Below are 27,939 nucleotides of genomic sequence, written 5' to 3'. Positions count from 1 at the left end.
AATTGAATTGAATTTAAGAGTTGTATGGATGTATTGCTTTATTAAGTGCTCACCAGGTAGGAAGAGGACTCCAGGCAGTAGTGCGCCCTGCTGGTGCTGTGTGGTTTTGTTATTACCATCCATCAACCGGTTCAGACTGGACTGGTGACAATATTAGAGATGTTCCGACGAGCAGGAGCCCATACACCCACCCCCCATCGGTAGCACACAAACCCCTAACCTTGAGCGGGACTGGGCAGAAGTAGATAAGTTAATTAAACAATTAACAACATTTTCTTTTTTATATGTGGTTTTCCTTTTGTTATCTCAACTTCTTAGATCGATTCATGCGTTGCCTTTTGTGTGTTGCGCGGCCCGGAAAACTTGACTGAAAATATTAAGGAAATAACCCATATAGCCATATAGGTTTTCAGTCCGTTTATGTGTGTAAGCATGTGTGGGTCGACGTTTCTTCTAGAGTCAAAATCAAGCCTAAAAAAAATCCGATTCAGCATTTAGTATATAAAGAGGAAGTAGTTTGACACATAAACCCACACGCGCATCGTGCTCTTTCTGCTGTGCGCTCGAGGCGCGCAAGAGGAAGCAGCGCTTTTCCTCCTGTCTCTGCGTTCAAGCTGCTGCTGGACCAGCAAGAACAGCTTTGAACCGGTTTTCTAGCCGTCTACAAAGCAGTATGAAACGGATGCACAATGCGCATTGTTGATGCAGAGTGCTTGACTGACACACGGACCTCGCAGGATACTGTCCAGGAAGAGCAGCGTTTCTATATGAGGCTTTTCTATTCGTGTCATTTGTAGCGATTCCGTGAAGGAGGATTTTTTAACAGGAAGCCATCCTACATGGAAAGTTCCTGTAGAGCGCGCAGCTGTGCTGAGTCCTGCTGCTGTTTTTGTAGATGCTGAGGTGAGTGAGTGCCGCATGTTTTCAACAAAACAAGAAGCCCAATGTTGCCTGTATTTGTGTTGAAGTAACAAGATAGGCTATGATGAGAAAATGCATGTTTTGTTGTTAATGAATACAGAAGTGATGCCTTTTGAATCTATAGGTCATCTTTTAAGTATTATTTGATCAAGTGTGTGTTTTTTTTTACTGCAAAGGCATGTATCTGCTTAGTAAGCAAATTAATCTAAAGAGCATTTCACAGACTTTTTAGCAAACAAGAAACCTAGCTGTAAACAAAATGTGAGCAAAGGGGGTTAAAGCTGCTGCAGTGATGTATAAAGTTGCTCTGCTCTATGAATTATTTATCATGGAGGTCTGAAAAACTTAGGTCAGCACAGGAGACGAGACTTTCCCTGGTGTTTGTGAAGGCTCAGAGCTGAATCATGGATGAGACAGGTTAAAGGTGCAGGAGGGGCACAGAGCGGTGTGTTTCTCTTCACTTTCTCCTCCTCCAAGGTGGGGTCATAGCGACAGCAACAAAAGGAGCTGTTGGCAATGGGTGAGTTGCAGTCAGTCAGTCAGTTAGTGTTCAGGACCCCACACAGGTGAGCTGCCTGTTTTCCCAGGCCAGTCGCTGCAGCAGCCTACACAACATCAAGGCTTTGTGTAAGTGTACAGTTTGGGATCTACTAAAGGCCCCAGTTTAATTATGTCGCCATAGGCTGTAATTTCAGTAAGCAGCACTCTTCATCTTTTTTATTATTCTGCTGTCAAACTCACAACTGGAGTATCTTTTTTTTTTTTTTGTTATGTCTTTCCAGGATCCCCTCCTCTGTTGAAGCTGTAGTGGATCCCAGAGGGCAGCGGTAACGTCGGCACCATGGTTCAGTCTACAAAAGTCCTGGACGGAGGCTGGGGATGGGCGATTGTGATGGCCTCCTTTATGGCCCAGCTCCTGGCCTATGGGTCACCCCAGTCAGTGGGAGTCCTGTACCCTGAGTGGCTGCATGCCTTCCAGGAGGGCAAAGGCATGACGGCCTGGGTAGGCTCGCTTGTGGCCGGAGTGGGACTTATAGCCAGTAAGTAGCCCACACTGTGTTGACATGGGTCCACAATAGGGTTAAACTTAACGAACTTGATTTTTTAGGACAGGATAATTATTTACTACATCATTTAGTTATGTAATTTTATTACCATTATTATATTTGGGCACTAAATGTTTCTATGGGCATCGTATCACTAACATGACTTATCTGCTTAGTTTAAGTAGAGCACTAAACCTTCACCTTTATACCTTCCTTCCTAACATTACCTTGTCGTGCATCACTATAATTTATGCCACTGATAGCAAAGCAGACACAATCATTTTGATTAAGTCTGACTCCAATAGAAAGGAAGTATCATATGTATCCAACCAGTGTGTTTACCAGAGCTAACAGGTGTCAAAGAGTTCTCCATGGTATGTTTCAGCCGGAGAGGGAGAGAAAAAGCATTGTCATGACAAAGATGGGCACTTTGTGGCTCTCGGAGCAGAGTTGCTGTTATGGATTTTCTCGGAGAGCAAAGCAAGTGCAAGTCATTCATGTCATGAATGTGGAAGGATCACTTAGCCTTTAATCTAACCATGGAGGGAGGGGAAAAAAAAGACGGCTGAAGGGACAGATTCAGAGAGAAACACACTGTGTTAGGAGATTAAGGTTGTGTGTAACAAAATTCCTTGAATCCAATCATTTGTTAAAGACAAGAGAGATCCAAGTGTGACGGCAAGGTTGAAGCTGTAAAAAATATATAGAAAAATTAGCTAGAAAAAAAAAAGAAATGTTAGCTAATAACCTTTCAGTTATGTCTGAAGATTTATAGAAAGCTATGTCCATGATTTGTTGGCCAACAGGATGAGGGATAGATAGTAGTCTCGGATGATATTTCCATATAAAACAGAGCTCCTCCAGCAGCCTCTCTTCTTTCAGTCTTCTCTCTCCAAGGGGTGAGGTGAAAAATCATGACTGGACAGATTTAGCCTCGGGCCTGGCCAATGCCCGGACACATGTCCCAGCTGTCAGACAGTTGTAGCACTGTTGTTCCTGCTGCACTAGGGCAGGGTCTTCTCTCTGCTTCGAGGGGAAGGAATTTGTAAATGTTGCATGAAGGATGAGTCAGGCCACCCCAGGACATGGGAGAATTCAGCAGGTACTAGCGTTAATCAACTGAGTCGATGAGTGTTTCATGCATTAACACAGGGTAGGGTACCTTTAATAAGTGGAAATGAAAACAAACTGAATATGAGGACTTAAACGATTCATCTTTTTTTGTTAAAATAAACAACACGACACTGGGCCCTCTCAAGATGTCAGTGACATAACAGCACCTCTGACAGGTTGCCTGTTTGAACATAATGTGATGTGGCAGGGTCGTGATCAGACACAGCTGTGCTCCTTTGGAATGGGTTCCTTTTTCTTAGAATCTCTTGTTATCCAAAATAAAAACAAATCTGTGTATTTTGTCCCTAATTCGTTCCCTTGTCTTTTTCTCCCTTGTCTTACATCGTCTTTTCCATCAGGCCCTGTCTGCAGTGTCTGCGTGGACAACTTTGGGGCTCGCCCTGTGACCATCTTCAGCGGCGTGATGGTGGCAGGCGGCCTGATGCTCAGTGCCTTTGCTCCAAATGTCCAGTTCCTCATCTTTTCCTATGGAATTGTTGTTGGTAAGCAAACATTTAACAAGTCACCCCAACAGCAGGCACAACAACAACGGACCTCCACCTGTGTCCCTTTTCACATAACTGTAGTGATACAGGTTTCTTATGTTGAAGCAGCAACAGATTTCATTCACCAGACTGTCACACAGACATTCAGATAGAGGCTTAGCTCTTTTAAATGTGAGAAAAAAAAGAAGGTGTTTGATGTTACTCTGGGTCATGGGTGTGAAGTGAACTAAGCTTCTTATCCCGCTAACATATGAGAATCTCATGACATATTATATAATCACTTATAACAAGCAAGGGGGGCACTTCAAGTCCAACTATTATGCAACAACAGAAGCTGACTATATAAAACTTGACAAGTTCATGAATACCATTGCTGAACAGATATGAACCACCACAACAGGACAAGATATACGTTTGAGGATTGCATAATTTGTTTGACATTGTTGTTTGTGTTTATGAGCTATTTTAGCCTTATTCCTATGTGACACTTTATTGCTTCTGCACATTGACCAGTGTGCCAGCATGGGCCCAGCACCACCTGTTATTGCATATTAAGTGACAGCCAAGCCGGGCTTAATCCATGTGAACTCCCTCACAGTCAGCAGTGCCTCTTGCATGGGCAGCACCGGAGAGGGGAGGCCATGCATATTTGAAGACAGTCATTTTATTTTTAGAGATGCCCTTAGATGATGGCTGCGACTGTATGTGCACGTGCAGCTTGTTTACTCATCTTATGCCACTGTTTTTGATTTTACTGCACATGAAACCTCATGCACAGTGGCCTTTAAAGTACACTGGAATTAAATCTATCTTGTGATTTCCATAGTACATCCTCGATTAAATATTTACAGAATTGTTTTGAAATAAAGAAAGCCTTCACACAGTTAAGATTTAATTCCCTTTCTGGTCTATTTTTAGAAGAGAAAAGCTGTGGCTCTTTCACCTGTGCTAATAGAAGTTCTCCTTTTGTCTGTCCTTGTCCTCTCTCCTCCAAACAGGCCTGGGTTGTGGTCTCGTCTACGCAGCCACGTTGACAATCACATGTCAATATTTTGACAAGAGACGTGGCCTTGCCCTCGGCATTGTCACCACAGGTACTGCCTCCCCCGCTCTGAGCCCCCCCCCCCCTCCCTGAGCTCACTGGGTGCACTCCTGTTCCCCATGTTCACCTTTTTCATGTATGAGCTGCTGGGAGCCTTGGGATTCTGAGGTAAACATCTGTAGAGTAGCAGAGGCAGAGTAGTCTCGTAGGTAGGGACAGGGACTGGTGATCAGCAGGTAGATGGGGTCGAGCTGAGAGTCAGGATGACAGAATATTCTTGGAATATATTCAAAAAATCTGCCTGTAAATGTGAGGCTATTAGTAGTTTCAACATTATGCTTAATTCAGGCAGTTATCAATATAGATCTATTGAGCTATGAAACAGTAATGAATAACTTATCTCCATGACTACAGTACACTGGGTCATTTCTTTTTGATTACAATTGGTGATTATAGGTGTGGTCAGAGAAGAAACAGACTTGAAACTTTCAACTAACAAGGGTAGTTAAATGGTGTTATCGTGTAGTAAATCATGGAAGTTATTCAAGCCACTTGGCGCCCCCCAATGTCAGTTTTAAAAAGTGTGACATTGGAACACAGATGTTAAAGCTCAAAGACTCAAAATAAAACCTGTGCCATCAGAAAAATTAGTAATGGCTTTACTCACATATAATATTACACATAATGGCTGTGATTTTCCATGACTGATCTTCCACTTTCTTACACAAACGCTGAATTTCTGTCTCCCTCTGCCCTCACAGGCACAAGCGTTGGAGCCTTCATCTATGCCACAGCTCAGAATGAGCTGATAGCGTTGTACGGCCTGGATGGCTGCCTGCTTATCATCGGAGCTGTAGCACTGAACCTCATGGCCTGTGCAGGCTTCATGAGGCCCCTGAACATGCCCGGGTACTACCTCAAACAGAAGGCAGCCCTGGAACGCAACACAGAGGAGAAGCTCTTTGAGAAACCCGCTTTGGATGACCTGAAAATCTCATCAGGTGCCGACACAACCACTCCAGAGAAAAACCTGATGGTGAAAGAGTTGCTTATAACAATTGATGCAAAAGATATTCAGACAGAGAAGAAAGGCAGCTTTATGGCTGGGTTGGCCATCATGAAAGTCATCAAGAAGAAGCATCAGGCTTACTCCAAGTACATGCACTCCATGCATGAGATCCTACAGGACCAAGCCATGGTGGCCATCTGTATCGCTGTCTTCCTGTTCAGCCTGGGTGCGTTCCCTCCTGTGCTCTTTATAGAGGATGTGGCGCAAAGTCAGGGACTCATCGAAGAAGTTAGTGTCATTCCTCTGGTATCAATAGGGGCCATTGCAACTTGCGTGGGTAAACTAGTACTGGGTATCATGGTTGACATCAGGTGGATCAACAGCATCTATCTGTACGCCTTCACCATGTATGCAGGAGGTGTGTCGCTTCTCCTCATCCCCATCACTAAGACTTATTTTGGACTGCAGATTCTGGCTGTTGTCCTGGGTTTCTTCTCTGGAAATTGGTCTCTCACCTCTTACATTACCACAAACATTGTTGGCTTGGACAGACTGACACAAGCCCACGGCATCCTCATGTTCTTTGGGGGATTTGGGATCATGCTTGGACCCCCTGTTGTAGGTAGGTGGACTTTTGGTTTTTGGTTTGATAGAAAAATCACATTATTAAATCAGGCAGGCAGGCAGAGACATTCGAAAGTGCCTAGTATAGACTCCAATGAAAGACATCAGTATGAAGTTGACTGCTATATCTGCCAGGAATCCCTAATGACTATTCTCATAATGTCTGTTTTTCTCATCACTTTCCAGGGTGGTTCTTTGACTACACGCAGTCATATGACTTGGCATTCTACTTTAGTGGGACCTGTGTGCTGCTTGGGGCGTGCATTCTCACTCTGCTCACCCTTCCCTGCTGGAACAGGAAGCACTCTGAGAAAAACAAACCAGAGGTCCTCTACACCAGAAACTGTGACAAAGTTGCCTCTGTAGCTTGAATATGAGTACCTTCCATAAGGACCTCAAATCTCATCCCTACTGCCCAGCAGCTGTCCACTGAGAACGCTGCAACTAAACCACCGTTTGGAAAAAATTCTGACTATTAGGGGCTTCCCCCTTATTTCTGCTGCCAGGTTCTAATATACCAAAACACTTGCCAGAGGTTTTCAAATACAGGCCTTTCCTCTGTAATTTACCTGCAGTTCTCAGGTTTCACTGCAGATGTTTTCAAAGGTTTGATATGATGCCTGTGTTGTTTTTTATTATAGCCTCATTTTACGAGGTCAACTGATCAATATTGTTTGACGCCCCAGTTCTTCATTGAATTTTTAGAAGTACTTTTTTTTACTTAACTGTAGCGCTGACAAAATACATGGTGCCGTTATTAACACTTGGAAGAGAAATATCTGCATAATTGTTGTGTGTTTATCTAACACGTACAATATTTCAAAGCACTGTACAAATGCACAAAATGTCCCAGGAACCTTACTAGAATAGAAAATACAGGGATAGAATGAAAGAGGGAGCCTTTTTAGATAAATGTCATTTTAGCAAGACATTTTTTTTTTTTTGGTTTTAACATGTATCTTAATTAAACCACTCTGTATCTTACCAAAGCATAAATACTAGTCAATGCCTGTCAACACATATGCCTGTTGGAACAATACAAAAGCCTTGCTTAAAGATAATTTTGGTTTTCAAGTGCATTGGCTCAGTTGATAGGTTTTTTTTTTTATAAATGGTTTTTCCACATACCTCTTCTTCCTGGATCGCACAAAGACTTTGAATACGTCATGCTGATTCAAAATCATATGAAACCACTTCAGAGGTCCTACTTTATTTCCAACCATGAAAGCATGTTGATTCTCTTTATGGCATGATAATCATGACCTCTGCTGGCATCAATTTTGACTAGGCTGGTCTTTTTCTATCATGATGTGTGTCTTTGTGTTTGTATTTTGTGTGTGTAGGTGTCTGCACACACATGTTTGCATATGTTCACAAGTTTTTATGTGTGTACTGTTTGATAAACTTTTGTATTAGCACTATAGTTTGTTAAGTCCTATGTGCTAGTGACTTTTATATGCACAAAACTGGCCACAAAGCTGTTAAAATGTTTCTTTGTATTAGTTGGTTGATGTGATCATAATTGTAATGAATACATCGCAAAAGGCTTTTAGAATAACTTGAATGTTGTTAAATAGACCACTACAAATGTATTTTTAAAGTTACTGTTTCAGATGTGAGGATTAACTTTGCTGGAACATTGCTTTTTGTGTTTGTAGAGGCTCTTAACAAGGAGAAGATGAAGTACAGATAGTACTGATTTAGAAGTGACAGTATGTTGGCTGTCACATTTATCCACTGTTATTTTTTAAAGCCAGTGTTATTATATTTCAATGTGTTGTTGGTTCTATTATTTTATTTAAAAAGTGCCAATAAAAGATATTTGGAAGTTTGTATTTACTGCATTTTATACGTAACAAAGGCTACGTAGTACGGCATAGCTCAGGCTCACAATTGTTAAAAATAATGGGTTTAAATGATGGAAAGCATTTACAGCTGATAGTTTTTTACCCACTTAGCTCTTCTAAGAGAAAATATTCAATACTGCTCCAGAAGAAAAATAGACACTAACTGTTGCGATACAATATGGATACATTTACCAGTAGTTCAATTGTAGTAATCATCACTGAAGTGCCCTCTCGAACATCTAGTTATTCGATGTGTTCATGTGACAATGTTTTGGACTTGAATTTTTAATTTTTAACAATCCAACTTTTCCAACAATGAAGAATAGGCTCATCTAAATCTCATCAATTTATTCTTAGCCAAATTATCTATTCACGAAATGACATTTTTGAAGAAATTACCTTCTTTTTCTATATTTAACAATCTGATTAAAAAAAATAAATACTCCTCCAGACACTCAAACCTTAAATCCTCTAACAAAAATAAATAGGCTAAAACAATGAACGTATGCAGTCACATTATTATTTTATCCAATTAAAACCTCTTATTTTACTCGTACTTTTATTTATTTTCTCCAAAAATACCTTTATCAATAACTGACTTGTAGGTTTTGGTTGTTTGTTGTAAGTATTTTGTACAATCTGGTTTAATACATTGTTTGTACCATGAATAAAGTTTATCTAAAAAAAAAAAAATAATAATCACAGAAGCGCACGAGCACGTCTGCTTCTTGCGTCGCCTATGACGCATCACTATGGTTACAAGCGTGTCACGTGACTAGCAACATAAACAAACTTCCTGGGAGCTAACGTTTCACGGAGGCAAGAAAGCTAACCTTCCTCCATTTTTTTCAACAGCACCGTGTATTGAAATGGTGTTTTTTTTTGTTTTTTTCCGTGTGTCGGACTTTCCGACAGTTTCTGAGAGAGGAGCATCATGGGGAAGAGAGAAAAATACGCTTAAAAGTTAAAAATGGAGAGAGCCTCCTCGGTCCTCTGAGCTGAAACATGGGAGCAAGTGCCTCGCTGTGTGTAAGTTAAGCTGTGGGTAACCCTTTTTTCATTGGTGTTGTAGTCCTACCAACTCTACGTTGGCTTGCAGCCGTATGTGCAGATTTACCTGTTCATATTAGTTTTAGAGAGACGACTACAACTGTCCTCAAAAAAACTTTAGAAAACAGAAATGCATGTCGTTGCATTAACTGTAGGCTATAATAATCACTGGGGGTGATGTTGTATCAATGATTAGAGCACGATGTGCTGGCTGAGTGTGCAATGTAATTACATAGCAGGTTTGTGTTCACATAGTGATATGCACTGTCAGGTTTCAGATTAAGGATCCCTGAATAATATAATAATAATAATAATAATAATAATAATAATAATGAAGTAGGCCAGTCTACATACATGCATGCTACACTGGAGGAGTATTTGAGATGGCAAACCCACTCAACTCCCCGGCCCCCCACCATGAATTCGACTAGTAAATGAACATTTGAACAATTCGATTCTCTGTATTCAAATCAGCTGCATCTCCTCTTTCTGTGCAGAGTGACCCATCTTCAGTGAGAGTCCTGAGGCCCAGTGCTAAGGTCGGCCCAGAGCCGGCTGAACTCGCGGCCAGGTGTGTGTTTGGTGTTGCCTTGGAAACACTAGGCGAGGAAGGGCAGATGGTCTCTGGAATACCTTTTGTGTTAAGAGACATGGTCGAGTTCCTGGATAAGAATGGTGAGTAAGGCATATCCTTGCTTTTATCATATGTTTCATTTTTTTTAGGTCTCACTATTTCCCTTATTCTTTCTCTCTCTCTTTCTCAAGGATTGTAAAAAACTCAAACCTGATTTGCATGTGTGTAGTGACTTTATTAACTTGTTTCCTTAACACAGGCATGCACCACAGAGGTCTGTTCCGTCTATGTGGCTCAGCGGTGCGTACCAGGCAGATAAGGCAGCTGTGGGACCGGGGAGAGAGGGTGGACCTGGAGCAGGAGCAAGATGTCCCCACTGTGGCCTCACTCCTGAAGCTCTTCTTTAGGGAGCTGCCAACCCCAATAGTTCCAGAACCACAGCGCAAACAACTGGTTCAGACACTCACAGGTAATAGGAATTTATTTTAGACTGGCAATGTTAAAATCAAATTGAATCTGCTTTTCCACGTTATAATTGTGTGCCGAATGAAATTAATGCTGGTACTTGTGTTCTTGAGATTTTAGCTTTTTCAAGGCACTGCTGAGCTTAGTTAATGTCAAGATACCTCTGTAACCATATTTGAGAGCTAGAGTAAAATCATTGAAGTTTTGAAACAAGAGAGTGACAGATTCTGGAAACTGTCTGGCTTGATGTTGGCAGGTGTCTGCTTGCTGAGTGTGCCTACACAAGAGATTTAAATTCAGCAGAAGTACTCTGTATGCAATATTGCTTTCCAATGACACTGCAAGTGTGTGTCCTCAGGAATTTCCTTATCAATGAATGTGAAGTAATTTAAGGTTCATAGCTAAAAGTGCAGGATGCCATTTTATGACTAATGATTGAAGCTGATGTTTTAAAGTCAAGTTTTGAATGTTTTTGCTTATGTTTAGGTTATGCAGATGCAGAAGATATGAACCAGTTCCTGAGAGAAAGTCTGTACCACCTCCCAGATTACCACCTCATTGTTTTATCTTACCTCATCCACTTCTTGTCCAGAGTGGCCGCTCACAGCAAGTCAAATCACATGCCTGTGGAAAATCTGGCAACCATCTTTGGACCTAGTATATTCCAGTAAGATACTTTTCTTATCAATTCCAATAACCCATCCTTTCCAGACCTGTACTGATAAGAGAGGTTCTTTGAGAGTAGAACTTTTCATGTAATTGACGACACAGAGATTGTTCTGCTGTGAATACATGAAAAGTGTTGGTTTTCACAGCTTGTTTGGAAGTAAAGAACGATTTTAGCACAGGCAAACAAACCAGAGTGGGAATGTTTCCTTCACACTAACTTTAAATGAAAAGCTATGTTCTCCCTTCAAGCACTGTGCCATTAATGCAGTATGCTGATTCAAAATGTAGTTCACTAGCAACAGTGGTTTTCCGTCCTCCATTTTTCCAAAGCTGCATTATTAAGCTGGGTTGGAGTCAAGTTAGTTACTAAGGCAATCCATTTCATCAATAAATCGGGTTTGTGGAAAGTTAATATCAAAAAAAGAAAATTTAGATTTTTTTATTTAATATACCTTGGGCTCCTGTAGTTCAAATCATCCCTGTTGTTTACTTCCCCAGAGTGACTGAGGAGCCCCAGGTACTGTGTGTGCCACCAAGTATTTTGCTGAATGCTCTGCCTCACCTTAACTTTAGCTGTACTCTGAAACTGTACAGTGCACTTTTACAGACAAGTTTACAGCTTGCATTTTAACCTCAAAAGAGAAAATCAGATGACTTTATTAATCCTCAAAGAGATATCAGATTTATTGTATCAATAGTATTGATAATATATTAACACATTTATTTATTTGTTAATTGAGAATTCTGAGATTTTATTTTCAGGCCATATCGCCCAGCCCTACGTTTTGATCTTGGACAGACAATAGATACAAGACAGAATGGAAGTCATCGGGATTCTGTCAATTGCCTCTCCCTTCCTGTTTACAGAACTCAGCCATCACTGTAAATAACCACTATCCCTGGGGAGACACATCTACAATTATTCTAGTGTTGTTTAGCCTCTCCCAGGTTGGAACGGACTTATTACATTTGGTCAACACACTTTTAACTGTTGTCCCATCCCTTAAAGCACAGTCATCTTTGTTGTCCCAGTTTTCTCCAAAAGTGAATGACGTGTCAGTGGAATGTGGTGTTATTCACGCCCAAAATATGTCGGAAATTGTCTGATGGCAAGACAAGTCTGAGAACGGGAAGTGAAGTTAGTCAAAAAGATCTGGAAAAAGTTGTGTGTTGGATTAAATTGCGGAAGAGTTGCAGACAGTTGGAGTTGGAATAACAACAGAGAATAAGGGATGAAATAATGGTCTGAGTAAAAAGATTAGATAATGACAGAACCTTTCTGTAAAAAATGTTCAACTACACTAAGCTCCTATTTAACCAAATATTTGCTTTTAAGCTAAAAGTACATTTTAACAACAGAGTTTTATTGATTTATTTGTTTTCAAGATTTGTTATTACTTTATGTTAAGAGTGCTAACATTGATGCACTGAGGTTAATAAGTCCTTAAAATGCACTAATTAACCCTTTTAGCATTTGTTTTTTTTTTGGTAGTGACTGCTGGGGTGTTGAGGTGCCCTGGTATCATTTGAAACCGGGATCTCTGTTTAACAGTTTTATTATCTTTAAACAGATCATTGACCTTATAAAAACTTGTTTTCTATAAACTAATCCTTATTACGAGGGCCTGAATATAAAGATAAACAAGATGCATGTCATATTGCTGTCATTTTAATAATGGATGATTTGGTATTGACAGACATCTAGCACATGGTCGTGCCATGCAGCACGTGTGGCAGCTTCTTTGGAAGCTCCCTCCTCATCCATGTTTGTTACCCGAGCCTCATCTAAACAGCCTGTTGCTCTCGTATGTGTCTGTTATGTAATAAGACCGCCTGCTCCTCTCCACCTCTCCTGTCACTCCAGCTGACCTGCCTTCCATGTAAACATACATCTATTTATACTCAACATTTTTACATGCTGTTCTCTGGGTGTTTGCTATATTTAACTTTATTTATGAAAATAAACAGAATGAATGGTGTCAACAACAGCATGGCATTTTAACAACCATAGCTCAACCCATGTCAACAAGTGAAGACTACTTTGGTCAGTGCTGTCGTTACAGCCGTGCTTAACAGGTTGTAAACATGTGTCTGCTAAAAGAAAAAATGAAAGTTAGCCTTTGAAGCTTGCATTCCGGTACTGTTTATTTTGGTCAGTAGGAATGTATCTTTAAGAGATTCACTCTTAAGTAGTCTACCAGCTTGATCCCAGATCAGTACTACAAATAACAGTCCACTAGATGGCACCCTTTTCTTTTTTCTTTGTTAGAACTCTTTGTGAGTACACAGTTCATGTGACGTTGTGTTGTCATCTTGTCTCTTCTCTGTGCAGTGTTCCTGCAGGGCCCAGGATGCTGGAGGAGCAGAATGTCTGTAATGCTCTATTGCTTCATCTTCTGAGGCATCAGGAGATTCTCCTTCCAGTCCCAGGCCAGGACATAGTAGCCTCCTCCATCACCTCCTCGTCACCTCCTCCTCCTAGTCTCTCTGCCCTTTCGCACTTTGAGGTGATCCTTAGTGTTATACTGTCTTTTAAAACGAACAAAAATTGATCGACTGCACTGAATTTCATGTTCAGTGCTACACAGAATACTACATGCTGTAAGTGCCGCTATCACTACACTTACTAATCTTTTTAGTTAAGTTTTGCAAAGTTATACAAATTGTTGAACTTTGAGACTTCATTAAAAAACAGCTTGGGACCTTGTGATAGCTGGTAATACTAAGATATAGCAAATAATAATACTGTCTTTTGAGCTTTTGTTATTTCTCAATAGTAGTGTGTTTGTATTCAGTCTCATTGTCCTCGGTAGGTCCGACCCAGCAGCTGCCACTCAGAAACGAGTAGTCTGGGGAGGTTGGAAGAAGAAACCGCTTCAGTCTCAGCAACCAACACTTTTAACGAAACCGGAATTCAATCTCAACTGAAGAGGTACGGTCATCCTGCTAGGATGAGTAACTTTGTTACGGCACCAAATACATAGCATTAATATCTTATTACAACAGATTTTAAACTTGATCTCAGTTCAGAGATAATAATAATCTGAATAATAATAATAATTCATTTTATAAGTAATGCACTTTTCATTTCAAACAAATCTCAAGGTGCTACAGAGTAAAAAAAAACATGATCACGAATGCAAAAGCAAGAAAGTAGAAATAGAAGACAAGTAAGAGCAGGCAGAAGACTTAAGAAACATGATATGAGATAAACATCTGTAAACTATCATGTGATTGAAATATTCTATTAGTCACTTCTTGTCTACAGTGTATATTATCCTGGGGGAATAATTAGGACCTGCCTTTTTTCTCTGTACTCAGCATCATTTAGTTAGTTGTCAGGTTAACTGTTGTGTAGTTGATAAGGCTGATACGTCATTCACAGGAAATTAAGGCCAACCTCTTCAGGTCTTTTGTTCATGAGAGTCATAAAGATGGCAGACTGTGTCACTTCGTTTTATGATTACCAGACAGTCCCACTTATTCTCTAGGCTTTGTATTGGTGTTAAACATTTCTTTCATTTTGCTTCTTACGGGGGAAGTAAAAATTGAATCTCAAAACATTGTTATGGTTTTTGAGTTCTTTGTCAAGCTTGACTGCTGAAGGAAGGAATAGATAAGTGGATCAATGGTTAATGAGTTCCCCAGACAGAATGTACATACTGACAACCATCTGCTTGTGGGGAAAAGTGTGAATGTGGGTTACTGCAAAGTACCACTGCAGACATTCAATGACATCGATGTATTTTCTATTTGGGACCGCCCCTTATCAGCATGCGACATGGCATACACGTGCACTCCCTGATTATTTGTGGAGCTGTTACCTCTGTGCGTAATTATAGTTAAAGCATAACTGTGATCTTCATTTGTGTCTGTGTGTTGATGGAGTTCTACTTCAGGCCAATGGATCTAAAAACACTATCATGTTATTCTTAGCAAACATGCACTGTTCTCCTGTTTACTTTGGGATTGAACAATCCTTCCTCAGTGGAATTAAAGTTAACGAGCATGTTATTGAAATGTATAGGTAATGGAACAAGCAACCGCAAAATCACATGAGGAGGTCACGATGTGTGGTCGATAGGACTGTAATTAATAACTCACACGTGCCAGTTTGTGACAAGCCATCAGAAGAGTATTATAGGTCCAACAGGTGGCATGACATGTGCAGTGTGTTTGTTTGTTTGTGTGAGTGTGCTTGTGTGCGTTTGTGTGTGTGTGTGTGTGTGCGCTTGTGTTTACCAAGCTGATATTCAGTTGATGTTTTTCTTACATAAATTGAGCTTCCAACCTGCCAAACGCCTTGAATATATTTCTTCAATCAGTTTTCCTCAAAACAGTTCATAAAACCAGACACATAGCCCAGTTTTATTTGTAGATTTGTAGAAAAAAGTAATCTGTAAAATATGTAGTGTTCATATAAAGGTATTAGACCCTCCTTCACATATAGGAAAAAGATAAGATTCCAAACAAATTAAATACTCCAACTAATAATCGATTTTTGAGAAAAATAAAGATAGAGGGACATTAACAGATTATCAATTTAGGGTCTTATGTTTCCTCTTCCATGGAAACAAGACCTTTTCTATGTTGATGTGGCATCTGACCATATAAGGCACTCAGACAGCTGGTTAAGTTAACAATATATACAGTTCAACTTCAAAATGCTAACCAGTGTATTCTCTGAATAGATGGAGGATCTGCAACATGTGCTGCAGAGAGTATAATTTAGTTGGAGAATGCTTTCCTGAATCACACTAAGGATTTTCTTCTGCATAATATGTTCTTTGAAAAAGTTTTTATATGAGAACATCTTTAACAACACATGTCGATAAACATATAAAATCTGACACACCTGCTGGAGAGAATAGAGCGTTATTCAATACCAGATGTGTGTGTTCACCTTATTGCCTCACTAAATGTTTGTCATTTAAGCACTTATAAGACAAACAATTATTTATAATTTTTCATCTAGCACCTTCTTAATAGCACATTTTCGGCTGAATAAATAAATAAATCTAAACAAGGTGACTAGAACTTAGCTTTCCTCTCTACTTTAGAAACCACATTTCTCATGGAGCCTGTGCTAAATGATTGAGGAAACAGTCATAGAATTGGTTTATTAAATTTTTTTTGGGGGGGGGGGGTGCTTCTGCATGTCAGACTCATATTAATAACTTGGAGGCTGTGTTGTCTGTTTGTTATTGTTTATTTTAAAGATTTATTGCTGGGCTTTTTTATGCCTTAATTTGGAGATAGTACAGTGGATAGAGTCAGAAACATGGGAGAGAGACAGTGGGGAATGACATGAGGGAAAGGAGCCACAGGTCGGATTTGAACCTGGGCCACCTGCTTCAGTGAGTTAGTGCACGAGCACTTAACGCTAAACTACCAGCGCCCCGAGGCTGTGCTTGTCTTGCTGTCATGTCTGGTAAATGCATGCCGTTCTGTCTGGCCCTGCCTGTACCTTTATGCTTTCTACTAACGTCACAGACCATCTTGATTCTAATTAAATTAGGCTTACAATGGGTTTGAAATAAATATTAGTGTCTGTTTTCATTCTCTTATCTATTCCACAAGCTTATCACATATATATATAAACTCATAGAGAAAATACAAACACTGTTGAGTTAGTTATTTACTTCAATAATAATAAATAGAGGAAATGCATAATAATAATTAGCAATTTTTTTTAGCTTAGGTGTTCATAATAAGGTTTGTAAACAAATGAGTAATGTTCTTTATGTGGACACCATTTTTAAAGTATGTATTTAACTTCTATGCAGTTGATTGTACTTGAATGCAGTGGTGTGCAGCTGTGTGCACCCTTGTTTGTCACTTTGTGTGTGCCTTCATGTCTCAGCCTCTATGACCTACTTCCCCCTTTATAACAGAACCAGAACTGACATTGTTGAGCAAAAAAAAAAAAAAGACCCAAGTGCTGCTGTCAGTGAGTTAAAATATGCGTTTGTGCTCTTCTGTAAGTGTGTGTGTGTCTGTGTATGTGTGTACCAGTAATTGAAGGGGGTGGGTCAGCTCTCTGCCTCCGGGAGTCACTCGTGTTGTTGACCATCAAGTACTCAACATCTGCGCTGTCTTTCCTCTCTGTCTTTGGCTGGTCTCTACCACATGTTATGCTAGGCTGTTGTGAGGTTAAAGACGTTCTTGCAAAGGATGTTTTCTTGCTTCATCTGCTTCAGCGTCAGTGGCAACAACCATGGATCCACAGTCCTTAACAAGTGAGTGAGTTAATGCGCAAACAATTCAGATCCAGAGGACAATAATGCAAACAATTATTCCAAAATGTTCTCAGCATGCTGTAGTCTCAGACATACATATCTGTGGGTTAAGGAGCAGGGCCTTATCTTGTGAATGACCGTCTCATTTGTCTGCAGTTTTGTCTATCTCTCCAAGTTATCCATGTAATATTCTTTTTTTTTTTGTCTTGCTACATGTGTACTCACTCAGTTAAGATAAATGGATGTTTGAGACATAAAAACTTGAAGCTGAAAAGGTTATTCATGTTCATAAAGCTGTTGCTGTTCATTACGTTGTTTTCTTGTCTCATTCTTTGACAAGTAGCCTAAGCAGCTGTCATTAGTGTTTTGACTGTACTGTCCCAGCTGCTGTAGCTCGGTTACAGCTCCGGAGTCATTCACTGCTTTAAGCATCAACATGACTGGTGGTCTTTTTTTTTTTTTGGGGTTCATGCCACAGCAGATCTGTTCTGTTTGTTTTTACTGGGAGCAGCTCAGAGTTTCATGTGAAGCATGGACTATAAAAGCCACTGATTCATGAGCTGCTGAATGATTGATATGAAAAGTAGCTGGTGTGAAGTTTCCTGAGGGATGAATCTTTGGACATTTCAGACTTAAAACATATTGGCTTTGTGATACACTTACCTATACACTTTTAAAAATAGATCTACATATACTTGTTTCCTACTAACATAAATTGATGTATTCTAGACTAGACTTCAGTAATGTCTGTTTAATGTTCCTCTTATCCTGTTGGAAGAGTTTGGTCTATAGGTATATTTTTTTTATATATTCTTACGCTTGATGCCCCCCTCTTCTTTGCCCTCTAACACTTTTTGTCTTTGATAGCTAGTCTTCATCTTCTCAACAGCTATTCATTTACATTTCTACATACAAATGAATAGTGCTGTCATTTGTATTTTTCACTGATAAAGCTTCAAAGGTTAAAAAAAAAAGAAAAAAGAGGCATTACAAAATTTGAGTACCAGGTTCCGAGAAATAATTTTGCATTGTTTTTTTTTAAATCGCCTGTAGTGCACCTTTACTTTGAAATACTAGATGTTATGTAGCTTGTCCTTTTGTTCTTCTTGAACACCTTCACATGAAAATGTGAAGCCACTTACCTTTTGGATATCAGATCATCTGGACCTATGTTGTTTCCCCCATCAAGAATGAAGTTTAAGATCTAGAACCTTAAAACTCATGTGAGGAAATATTGGTTTTGTGTTGATTTTGGTGCCCACCTATGGACAAAATGGTACATCTTATCTCTTTGCTCTTCTTGTGAACATGTGAGCGAACATGTGTTCTTAACATTTGAACTCATCCTGCCATCTTTTAACAGTGTCATGTATCCCTAGTCTGTAAGAATTTACCAGGAAAATGTATAAAAGTAATTTCATTAGAGTGCTGTTAGTCAACTCACGTGACACCGACAGTGACAGCAGTTCATTTAATATACCAAAATAATCATTCTTGTCCTTTGTGGTCTCCTTTGCTTTTGTCTGTCATGTAGGGGCATCAGTATTCATTTCACAATTCACAGCTCCTTGAGAAGCTATAAACTTGGAAAACATTTTTTAAGCTGCAGCATTACACTTCTTCTTCATCCCTTTTAATGATCCATAAACCATAAACAAGTTGTTTGGCTACCATAACATAGCCAAACAACTTACTAACACTTTTTAAAGGATTATTATAAAGTAGTATTTCCTGTCCTCCTCCTCTTCTCTCTCTCTGTCTCACCCTCTCTGTGTCTTCTTGTAGTCCTGACTCACTGGCAGAGGCTTGTGAAACCAGCCCTGACGTCAGCGCTGACATTCAGAAGCTGATTCCAGACCAGGAGGCTGCGGTGGAGAGTGGAGAAAGTAAGGTTACAGGCTGTGTACTCAGCGGGCCAGGACAACACATGCAGCAGAGTACACCATCCCAAAACATTCAGGGAGAGCTACAGGAGATGAATCGTACCACACAAGGGTGAGCATTTCTTCTGTTTTTCTTATACTTTTTTTTAAATCACAAATAGACAGTGATTCAACTTAAAGGGTCTGAAGGTGACAGCAGTGTCATACCGCTTCACATGATTTTGAGAAGACCTTTTGGTCCTCTTTCTTCTCCCTCACTGTTTTTCCTTGATACAACATCTATGTACCATCTCTACATTCGTATTTGTCTTTTTTTTTAATCAACAGATCCTTCTCACAGTGCAAGATGCCACACATCTCGTCCAAACCAAAGGAGGAAAAGAAAGAAGAAATAGATGAGTTGGAGGATGTAAGGACACCCGCCTCAAAGATCATGAATATCTGTTCAACAGTGTGCATTGGGGATTTCCAACACAGTACATCAAACACTTGCCTTTTGCATGTGCTGCAAAATGCATCTAAATTACAATTACGTCCTAAATGTATAAAGATGAAAACTTATCCAGGAATTCATGATGGGATTGAATTGTTTTTCAGGCCTCAACAGATGCAGGGCAGACATCAACGTCCTCAGACTGCTGCGTCCTAGCGAATGAATCACAATGCAAAAACCAAGCTCAGAGGGAGCACACAGAGAGGTGAGAGGAAGATTTCTGCCTGACGACTCCACAAGATGACATTTTGTTGCAGTTTTCTGTTCCTTTCCTTTTCATAAACTGCACTGTTTGTAGCACAACACACATGTCCATTGGTCTGCACAGACAACAGCTTTCACAAATCGGCTGTTTGAAATTAAACATTTTTGGTTATTTTCTCTCACTTTAGATTCAAAGTCTGAGAGAATAACAATACAAAAACAATGTGTTAGTCATTTTGGAGCTCTTACAGTATACCAAATAGAGTATTAAGTGACTCATTTGAATGCTACAGTTATTTTTGTTCCCCCTCCCACTCCTGCTTGGTTCCTCTCAGTTCAGCTCATCTCTCAGCCCTGCAGTCAGTTGAGAAGTAGGTTATCAGAGCAGAGTGCTGCTCACAGTCATGTTTTTGATATGATTCCAGTTCAAATAGCATTGCCTTGCCACAGGGGCTCACTAGCCACATTAGGCCAAAGTAGCATGGTGACATGCTGACTTTTTGTCTGCGCTGCCTCCACAGAGCCACAGGATAGGTCATCTCAGTTATGCCTCATTAATGTCACACAGGAATAAGCCATAACCTTAAAAGCAGTGCAAGATGATCATCTGGCCTTAGATCTACAAACAGCATGCAACGTGCACTAAAGTCACATGGACTGGGAACCAGACTGAGAAACAGTGTTGTTAGATCCTGTACTTTTTTTCTTCTACTTCATGTGATTAATTTTTGCATTTGCCTGTCGTTAACAGAATATTGTTTTACAGCATGTTGTGCTGTGGGGAGAACAGAGCAGAAGAGAAATCCACTGTTTCTGAATCCAAGGTAATAACACTTTTTCGGCGCCACATGGCTGCGACCTCCAAATAATGTCTACTGGCTCCTGTTTATATTTTCAGCTTGTGAGGGTCACAACCGGGCTAAGAGTTGTAGCCTTAGGCTTGCAAGCTAGCAAAATGTAATGCACAATGTGACCAACTGTGAGATAGCCTCACATTTTAGTCAGCTGATTAACAATCTTACATAAGCATCACATTTGAAATTAGTTTATTTTTTAGCACAGGCAGAAGAAAAGGGGCATTTGACTGTTTGCTCCCGAACCTTCAATTACCAAATGAAGGTTGTCAAAATGTGCAATACTTTATGACACCATGTGTTTTGAAACTATACAATCTTTGTTATTTTAATAGTATAAAAGTACCAAAGTCAAACAACAACAAAAACAAAGCTTTCACAGTTCACAGGTTAAACTAGACCATGAGTGATATTTGAGATGGAACACTTTAAAATGGGTTGTTTCCAAATATATTTGGGACAACTGAAGATGCCAGTGTATGTGTGCAATGTAGACAGTGTACTTGAATTAAAAACAAGAAATGAACCAATATTTGGTGCCTAGGGCTTCTAGTGTTGTTGCTATTGTATCGATATTGTTTGATTTTTTTATTAGTATTGCATTGAAGTTTAAAATGTGGCATTGTGTCAGCCTTACACATTATTCACAAGGGAGCCATTTTCCTTTGATGTCACACTCAAAGTGGGAAGCTAAAATGATGTAGAAAAGTCATTCTTCTGTGTCCCAGGTTGTAAGATGTAAAAATGTAGGGTATCTAACACTGCTTTTTATTTATCCTGTAGGCTAATGTTAGCTATTGTCTCACTGTAGCTAATGGGTTATTAAATATGTTGTTGTCCCCTGAAATATGAATATGTATCCCTCAAGATTTTCATTGTTTATTGTTTTTTCAGTTGCTGATCAAGCTTGGAACTGTACATTGATAAAGACGGTCCGAAGTCCCTTAATCTAACAACCTGTAACACAGCAGTAAAACATTACAACATCATAGGAGCTTCCTGAACACTGCCTCAGGGAAGAATGGCTTCCATGTGAATATACTCAACTATTTATTTTCTAAACAAGTTGTACTAGTTTGGTGTTGTATTGTTAATTGACTCATTGTATCTGTTGATGGAAGACTAACTGGGTCTGTTGGTATGATAAAATGAATTCATTATCCCACTTTAACTTTGAGTGTCATTGTTACATACCTACATCCTTTTGTATCAGTTGGCGAGTGCTTGTGATCTCATGTCAGTAAGTGGGTTTAAGGAATGACACCTCATCAGTGCATGTGCTGTCTGTTTCTTCAGGGCAGAAGAGGAGGAGGAGAAAGAGGAGGATGCAGCGGTTCGCCTGACAGACGCATTGATTGCAGAGGCATGAACACCAGCCGTGACGTAAGTTCACCTTCCCCAGAGCCTATTTAGACACACAAATTAACACTTTCTTTAGGAGGAGGGTATCTATGACAACAGGAGCACAGATACCTCCAGCGATAGTGTGTGTTGGTGTGTGTGTGTTTTAAAGCACACCTGTGTGTGTAGTTGTAGGTGTGAGCTGGCTTGCCTGTGGTTTTTTTTTGTTGCTTCAGTTATAACATCCACATGTCTTCCCTTCCCTCCTCCTCCTCGTCCTCCTCCTCCTCGTCCTCCTCCTCCTCCTCTGTGTGACGCACAAAGCGGTGCTTTTTTTATGAATGGGCTGCCAAGGAGGGTGAGAAAGGAGGAGAAGAGACCTTATCAGCCGCTGCTTTTGAAAAAAAAAAAAATGATGCCACAGCACCTAAATGATTAAAAAAAGCTAACATTTTGGTACGTTCTGATGAGCCAAGAATCATTTTTTATTATTCAATCACAAATCCTATTTAATCATGCTGCATTCACATCTACACAGAAACCCACTCATACTAAGGCAAACGGCTACATGGTTCTTTGATCCTTGCAGCTCCATCAAATTTGCTCCTCAGCTTGGTCTGACAACGTTTCTGTGGAAACGCCTCATCACATACAGTTAGAATCCCTTTATCCCATGCATGCACTCACACTCACACACAAAGACACACGTCAACATGAGCGGCATTCCCGTCGCCCACCCCTTCTTGCACGCTGAAAAATCCATGTGGGGGCAGTTCAGCCGAAGAAAAGCGAGGAATGCCGGTCAGAGGGAAAAAAATGTGGATTTAAGGATTCTGTGGCAAGCTGTAGTATCATGCACTCCCACACCAATAAACACACGGACTAGGTGATGTGAGAATCACAGTAATGCTACTAATGGGATTAAAGCATGTTGCTCATCAGGGATCCCACGCTGGATGCTGATGCATGTTTGGATACTGACTCACTAACGAAACGAGTCAAAGGGGATAGTGTCTCGCTGGTTGCCTCCTGGGCTGCAGAGCTTCTTTTCACTCAGAGTGGAGGAGAGCTACAGAAGAGGAAAGTCAGTTTTTGCACCTTGCATGTGCTCCTGATGATATTTGTATATCCGAGGGACTTGGAAAATCATAGATTTGCTTTTGTTTTCTATAAGTGTGTTCTTCGTACTTCAGTCATCCATTTAGACAGCCTGCTTATTTTGCTGTATCCTGCGTTTGGACTCATTCTTCCTCAAAAGGAACAAGACTAATAACCATCAAACCTCATCTTTGGACTCTCTTTAGAAGATAGTGAAGTGGTTTAACAGGATATCAGGAGATCACGAGCAGCATGTGAAGGGCTACAGACGCCTTCTACCTCAAACCAGGGTCTACATCTTTAAGTCTGTGTCCCTGAAGCCATGTTCTGCTTCTGTTTCCAGAGCCCTTCCCTCAAGTTAAAAGCTCTGGAGGCTGACCTGGGAGCCCTGTCACCACCAGCAGACCCCCAAGCTGAGGATTACCTACCTGCCCAGGACCAGCCTCTTTCTACTGAAGTGCGGAGCCTGTGTTTGACCGACAAGCTGCTACTCCATCAGCCACCATCGCCTCCACCTCGGGAACAACACGCCGTTGACTCATCACAGCCTGGTAAGACAAGGACATTTACTTGATATAATTGTAGTTTATGAACTTTTGAATAATATTTTTTCGGGGAAAGAGGAAAATAATATAAAAGATGCCAATCATTTAATTAATCTGCTTTTGATTCTATTTTTTGATAGTGTCTATTGTCAAGAGCACCTCACAGGGCAGTTATATTCTGTTTAGGGAGCCAACCCATGAGAACCCCATCAGTGCAAAAGACATAATTCATACTGCTTTAGTACCTTTAATTACAGAATCTCTCTCATCACAAGTTTTCATTCCCAGCATCTTAGCAGCAGCTGTTATTCCCTAGGTTTTAGATAATGATCAATAAATCTGGACAACCAGCCTTGAGCTGTATCATATCCCAGAGCTGGGTGTGTCTTTCTTTGTAACAGCAAACCAAGGTATGATGCTGATGTTGTTGCATCACTGTACATCTGCCCATTACATGATAAACTGCTACATATATGTAATCATATGTAAGCTAATATTCTGATAGCAAGATGCTTCAGATGAGTTTTTATATAGTTTGTTTTTATTTACAGTTTTTTTTTGGATTAGCCCTTATTATAGAGGAGGACAAAGTAGGAAATTGGGGTGAGAGAGTGGGGCATGACATGCGTTAAAGTGCAGAGGGTCGGCGTCAAATCTGGGCCACCCGCTTTGAGGACTATAGTCTCTGTAGATGGGGTGAATGATATAACCGCGAGGCTAACCAACACCCCATTATTTACTGTTTATTACAGATCACCTTTTCCCTTAATTTTCAATTATTTCTTGCTCCTCCATTCTTTACCCTTTTTCCTTCATCCTTTTTTCCCCATCTTTCTGCTGTCCTCAGTAAAGAAGAAAATTACAAATTTTAAATAATTTTAGTTGAAATTTTGTCTTTCATCTCTCGCCCACAGCACAAAGCCCATCACCTCAATCATCGGAGTCTGGTTCTGTGCTCTCCACTGCCGTTCATTCTGAGGGGATCCCAGACAACGGCACATCGACGAGCCCACTGGGATCAAACACCAGCCCGCTACTCACCCGTTTTACAACGACCGACTGCCCTGTTCCCTCTCCACGCTGCCACAACCTCAGTCACAGTCTGCGCTATAACCTAGACCCTGATACTGCCCCTTCTCCACCGTGTTCACAGCATAAACGCATGTAAGTAAAATATTTCCTCACTAAAAAATGGCTCAAAGATGGGTTTCTCAAAATGATATTTTGTTATTTAACTGGGCTGTGAATGAGAAGTGGTTCATTACTACAGAGCAAATGCTGTAAGGATGAAGACTGGAGTGGATTGCTGCTGTGTTTGCGCTTAATAAACAGAATATTAAGCATCATTTGAAGAGTTCAAGTTGTTAATTTCAAGTGTTCTTTTCTGTCTCAAGGGCTCGCAGGGGTGTCCAAACAGAGCCAGAGGAGGGTTCTATGTCGATCTCAGTGCTCAACCGACACATTCACACCCTGAGGAAGAGGATCAGGCGTTTTGAGGAGCAATTTGAACAAGAGAAGCACTACAAGGTGAGCTCACAGCAGCCATATTCTAATGAATGGATTTGAAGTTGTTGCCTCAGTTTTTTTCTCATTCAAAACGAGTTGTGTGTGTGTGTGTGTGTGTGTGTGTGTGTGTGTGTGGGGCTTTGTATTATTTATCTTATGCTCTGAAATGATGCCGTGTATGCCTTCAGCAAACATCCTGCAGGAGTGGAGTAAATAGCTCCCTCTACTGGTTCATGGGGAAAATTAAATTAAATGTAACAATGTTTAACAAAGCTGTTACAGAACCAACAGATATTATTAACAATTAAAGAAAACAAAAAACAAACTTCAACAATAACAGCGTCCTGGCACCGAGTCTTGGAAACGGGCCACTGTTCTGTCAGTGATGTGTTTCTTGTTGTTTTTCAGCCGGCCCACAATGACAAGACAGCTCATCCTGAGGTGGCCAGGCTGATGAAGGAGCTCATCAAGAGTCGCAAGCAGCTTAAAGGTCAGTTACATAACTGTAGATGCACTCTCAAACTCATTAATAAGTGATAACAGAGATGTTGTTCACTACACAGGAAAGTACTCGGTTATAAGTAAAGGATTTGCATTTAATATCCGACTGATATTTTACAGCTGTGTCATCACCTCACTGACTTATTCTTAAAATAGGAAAACACTGATTCTGCACATGAATTTCTCCTGCAACTGACATATTTTAACATGAACAAAATAATTTTCCCTGAAATCTTTCAGAATTTAGTGTTATTTTAATCTAATCTTTATTTTGTGAAATATAAATATAAGTATAATAATACCTTGTTTAAATTACATTTCGATCGTTGCAGAGTTAGTTATCATATCAGTTTTGATGTAATTAGATTTGCCCACAGCTGTCAAATGAATGTGATGGAGTTTGAGTATTTAGTAACATAAAACTGAAATACTCAAGTACATGTACCTGAAAACTCAAGAAATGTGCTCAGTTTTTACAACCACTTCATTATCGCAACAATATCAGAAAGTTCTCCAGTGAACCAGAGCTCACATTTTTGATCCACATACTCCCTATTGCTTTGTCTCTATAATTCTGTGATTGGCTTTCCTCTTCTAGAGCTAAAGCTGAGGCAATCTGAAGGAGGGGACCTGAGAGGGCAGGGAGGCTTTAACCCATCAGCTGAAATGGGTAGGACCAACATAGACCACAAGGAGGCAGCACTCACAGGGACTGAGCTGCTTAACAACAACACTAACACCAAGCCAAACGTGGAGGAAACAGTCAACACCATAACCAACAGAATGAAGGAAAGACGACAAGAGCTTGGCCTGCCTGACAGCATTAAGGTCAGTACTGCATGAAAGCTTTCAGCATAACAGTGAATGAAGTAAAAAAAAAAAAAAACACCTGCATTCATGCATGACAATCATCTTCTAATTGTGTTTGTTTGTGCAGGAGATGTATCATTTCCAGATGAGTTTGGAGAAGACCAGCCTGCAGAAGTGTTTGCTCTACTTTGAGAGTCTGCACGGACGACCAGTAAGACCTGCCTAGATGACCCCCTCATGTGTTTATGTCTTGTGTATTTGCTTCATGACTGTATTTGAGTACCGTAATTTAATTATCTTTTCCCTGTGTACATATAATATCTTAGACTTTCTATGTGTATACATCCACAGATTATAAAGTGGTTTCGGTTTATGTCAGTTTCTGTCTGTCTTTCTTCAGAGCACCAAGCAGGAGCGGAATCTGATGAAACCTTTCTATGATAGATACCGCCTTCTCAAGCAGCTGATGTTTTCCTCTGCTGCTGGAAAAGTCATAACCACCATTGTGAGTAAACATCTAACACTGAATAATGACATTGAGGTGAGAGAATGTTGATAAGAGGCTGTTGGATCAATTCTGCTACTGCCCTCTTGTGGCCAAATGTAGGAGCTACAACAAACTATTTAAAACAACAACATTTTATTTAGAAAAATAATCAATGACACAGGAATGATACCATAACTGTTTTTGAAATAACTGATTTTAAAAGTGATATTGTTTCTAATATTGTTGTTGTATTACTGTACACATACAGACCATACCATTAATGGCTTACTAAAAACTCAACAGAGAAGTACAAACATTCAGTTCTAAACTAAATATCAATGATAACAAGTATCACTACCCTTAGCTTTTAAATTCTTCATGTCTTTTTTAAGCAGGTGTTAACTTTGACATATAAGAGGTCCTTTTTTTTTTTTTTTTTACTCTGTGCGTGTGTGTATGTGTGTAAACAGGAGGAAGAGGAGGGCTCAGATGAAGAGCACCCCAAACAGCGAAGCCCCAAACAGCAGCCACTCTGGCTGAAATCCCCCAGGTCCCTGTCTTCAGATGAGTTGCTGCAAGTTCCCTCCCTAGAAATGCCTGAAACACCTCTGGTGTCCCCGCTGGAGGAGGTAAAGGGTCTCCAGCCACAGTTTATCACCATGGCAACACTACATGAAGCTCCCAGGTACTGCCTATGTGTGTGTTTAGCAGCTCAAGGGTGTGATGTCCAATTTATTCTTAGCTCTTACTGGAAAATCAGTCATTTATTAAAAGTTCTTTTTTCTTGAACTTAAAAATATTTGTTTTAATAGTTTTGGTAAATTTAAGTTTTCACAGGTGAACAGAAAATTAAAAGATTTAAAATGTTCTTTGATTTTATTTTCACAGACCAGAATTACTGGATCACCTCAGGATGACTCGATTAGAGAAGAAGAGGCTTCACCATGTGCTAAGAGAGTTTGAGGACCACTTTTACATGCAGACTGGCAGGTAAGGGTCACACACACACACACACACACACACACACACACACACACACACACACACACACACACACACACACACACACACACACACACACACACACACACACACACACACACACACTTACT

At 40.2% G+C, this 27,939-nt stretch overlaps 2 protein-coding genes across 4 annotated transcripts in view; both read left to right on the top strand.

Annotated features, from left to right (window-relative positions):
• Positions 1-530: 530 nt before the first annotated feature.
• On the top strand, positions 531-8,094 carry LOC109987905 (monocarboxylate transporter 9). Of its 2 annotated transcripts, none has more exons than XM_020639179.3 (6): positions 531-903; positions 1,704-1,961; positions 3,440-3,583; positions 4,585-4,680; positions 5,390-6,259; positions 6,448-8,094. In XM_020639179.3, exons 2-6 carry the CDS (start codon positions 1,763-1,765, stop codon positions 6,630-6,632), a joined length of 1,494 nt encoding a protein of 497 aa, XP_020494835.2. In that variant the 5' UTR covers positions 531-903; positions 1,704-1,762; the 3' UTR covers positions 6,633-8,094. The 2 variants fall into 2 exon arrangements, with proteins under 2 accessions (XP_020494835.2, XP_020494834.2); XM_020639178.3 differs by lacking the exon at positions 531-903 and adding an exon at positions 1,393-1,548.
• Positions 8,095-8,895: 801 nt separating this feature from the next.
• LOC109987908 (protein FAM13A) overlaps positions 8,896-27,939 on the top strand; it is a 20,078-nt gene continuing 1,034 nt past the window's right edge. The window contains exons 1-20 of one of the 2 annotated variants that reach the window (XM_020639185.3): positions 8,896-9,137; positions 9,656-9,833; positions 9,992-10,201; positions 10,684-10,864; positions 13,199-13,373; positions 13,680-13,798; positions 18,891-19,100; positions 19,316-19,397; positions 19,586-19,686; positions 20,452-20,509; positions 21,836-21,922; positions 23,322-23,529; positions 24,438-24,687; positions 24,918-25,050; positions 25,438-25,519; positions 26,129-26,358; positions 26,468-26,551; positions 26,741-26,845; positions 27,298-27,512; positions 27,716-27,817. In XM_020639185.3, the coding sequence (XP_020494841.2) occupies positions 9,114-9,137; positions 9,656-9,833; positions 9,992-10,201; positions 10,684-10,864; positions 13,199-13,373; positions 13,680-13,798; positions 18,891-19,100; positions 19,316-19,397; positions 19,586-19,686; positions 20,452-20,509; positions 21,836-21,922; positions 23,322-23,529; positions 24,438-24,687; positions 24,918-25,050; positions 25,438-25,519; positions 26,129-26,358; positions 26,468-26,551; positions 26,741-26,845; positions 27,298-27,512; positions 27,716-27,817 (2,834 nt within the window). In that variant the 5' untranslated portion in view covers positions 8,896-9,113. Of the gene's footprint in view, positions 9,138-9,655; positions 9,834-9,991; positions 10,202-10,683; positions 10,865-13,198; positions 13,374-13,679; positions 13,799-18,890; positions 19,101-19,315; positions 19,398-19,585; positions 19,687-20,436; positions 20,510-21,835; positions 21,923-23,321; positions 23,530-24,437; positions 24,688-24,917; positions 25,051-25,437; positions 25,520-26,128; positions 26,359-26,467; positions 26,552-26,740; positions 26,846-27,297; positions 27,513-27,715; positions 27,818-27,939 lie in introns of both variants that reach the window. The other variant, XM_020639183.3, reaches the window with a different exon arrangement.

Source organism: Labrus bergylta, chromosome 10 (assembly GCF_963930695.1).
Source record: "Labrus bergylta chromosome 10, fLabBer1.1, whole genome shotgun sequence".
NCBI classification, from domain to species: Eukaryota; Metazoa; Chordata; class Actinopteri; order Labriformes; family Labridae; genus Labrus; species Labrus bergylta.
The sequence above is the reverse complement of the archived record's forward strand: the minus strand, read 5'-3'. Positions and strand labels throughout refer to the sequence as shown.

What these genes read in the sequence shown, in the direction of transcription:
- LOC109987905 (XM_020639179.3), top strand. Translation starts at nt 1,763, where the DNA reads ATGGTTCAGTCTACAAAAGTCCTGGACGGAGGCTGGGGATGGGCGATT. An exon ending in CGGAGTGGGACTTATAGCCA is followed by an intron (nt 1,962 to 3,439) that starts GTAAGTAGCCCA and finishes CTTTTCCATCAG; the next exon opens with GCCCTGTCTGCAGTGTCTGC. An exon ending in TTCCTATGGAATTGTTGTTG is followed by an intron (nt 3,584 to 4,584) that starts GTAAGCAAACAT and finishes TCCTCCAAACAG; the next exon opens with GCCTGGGTTGTGGTCTCGTC.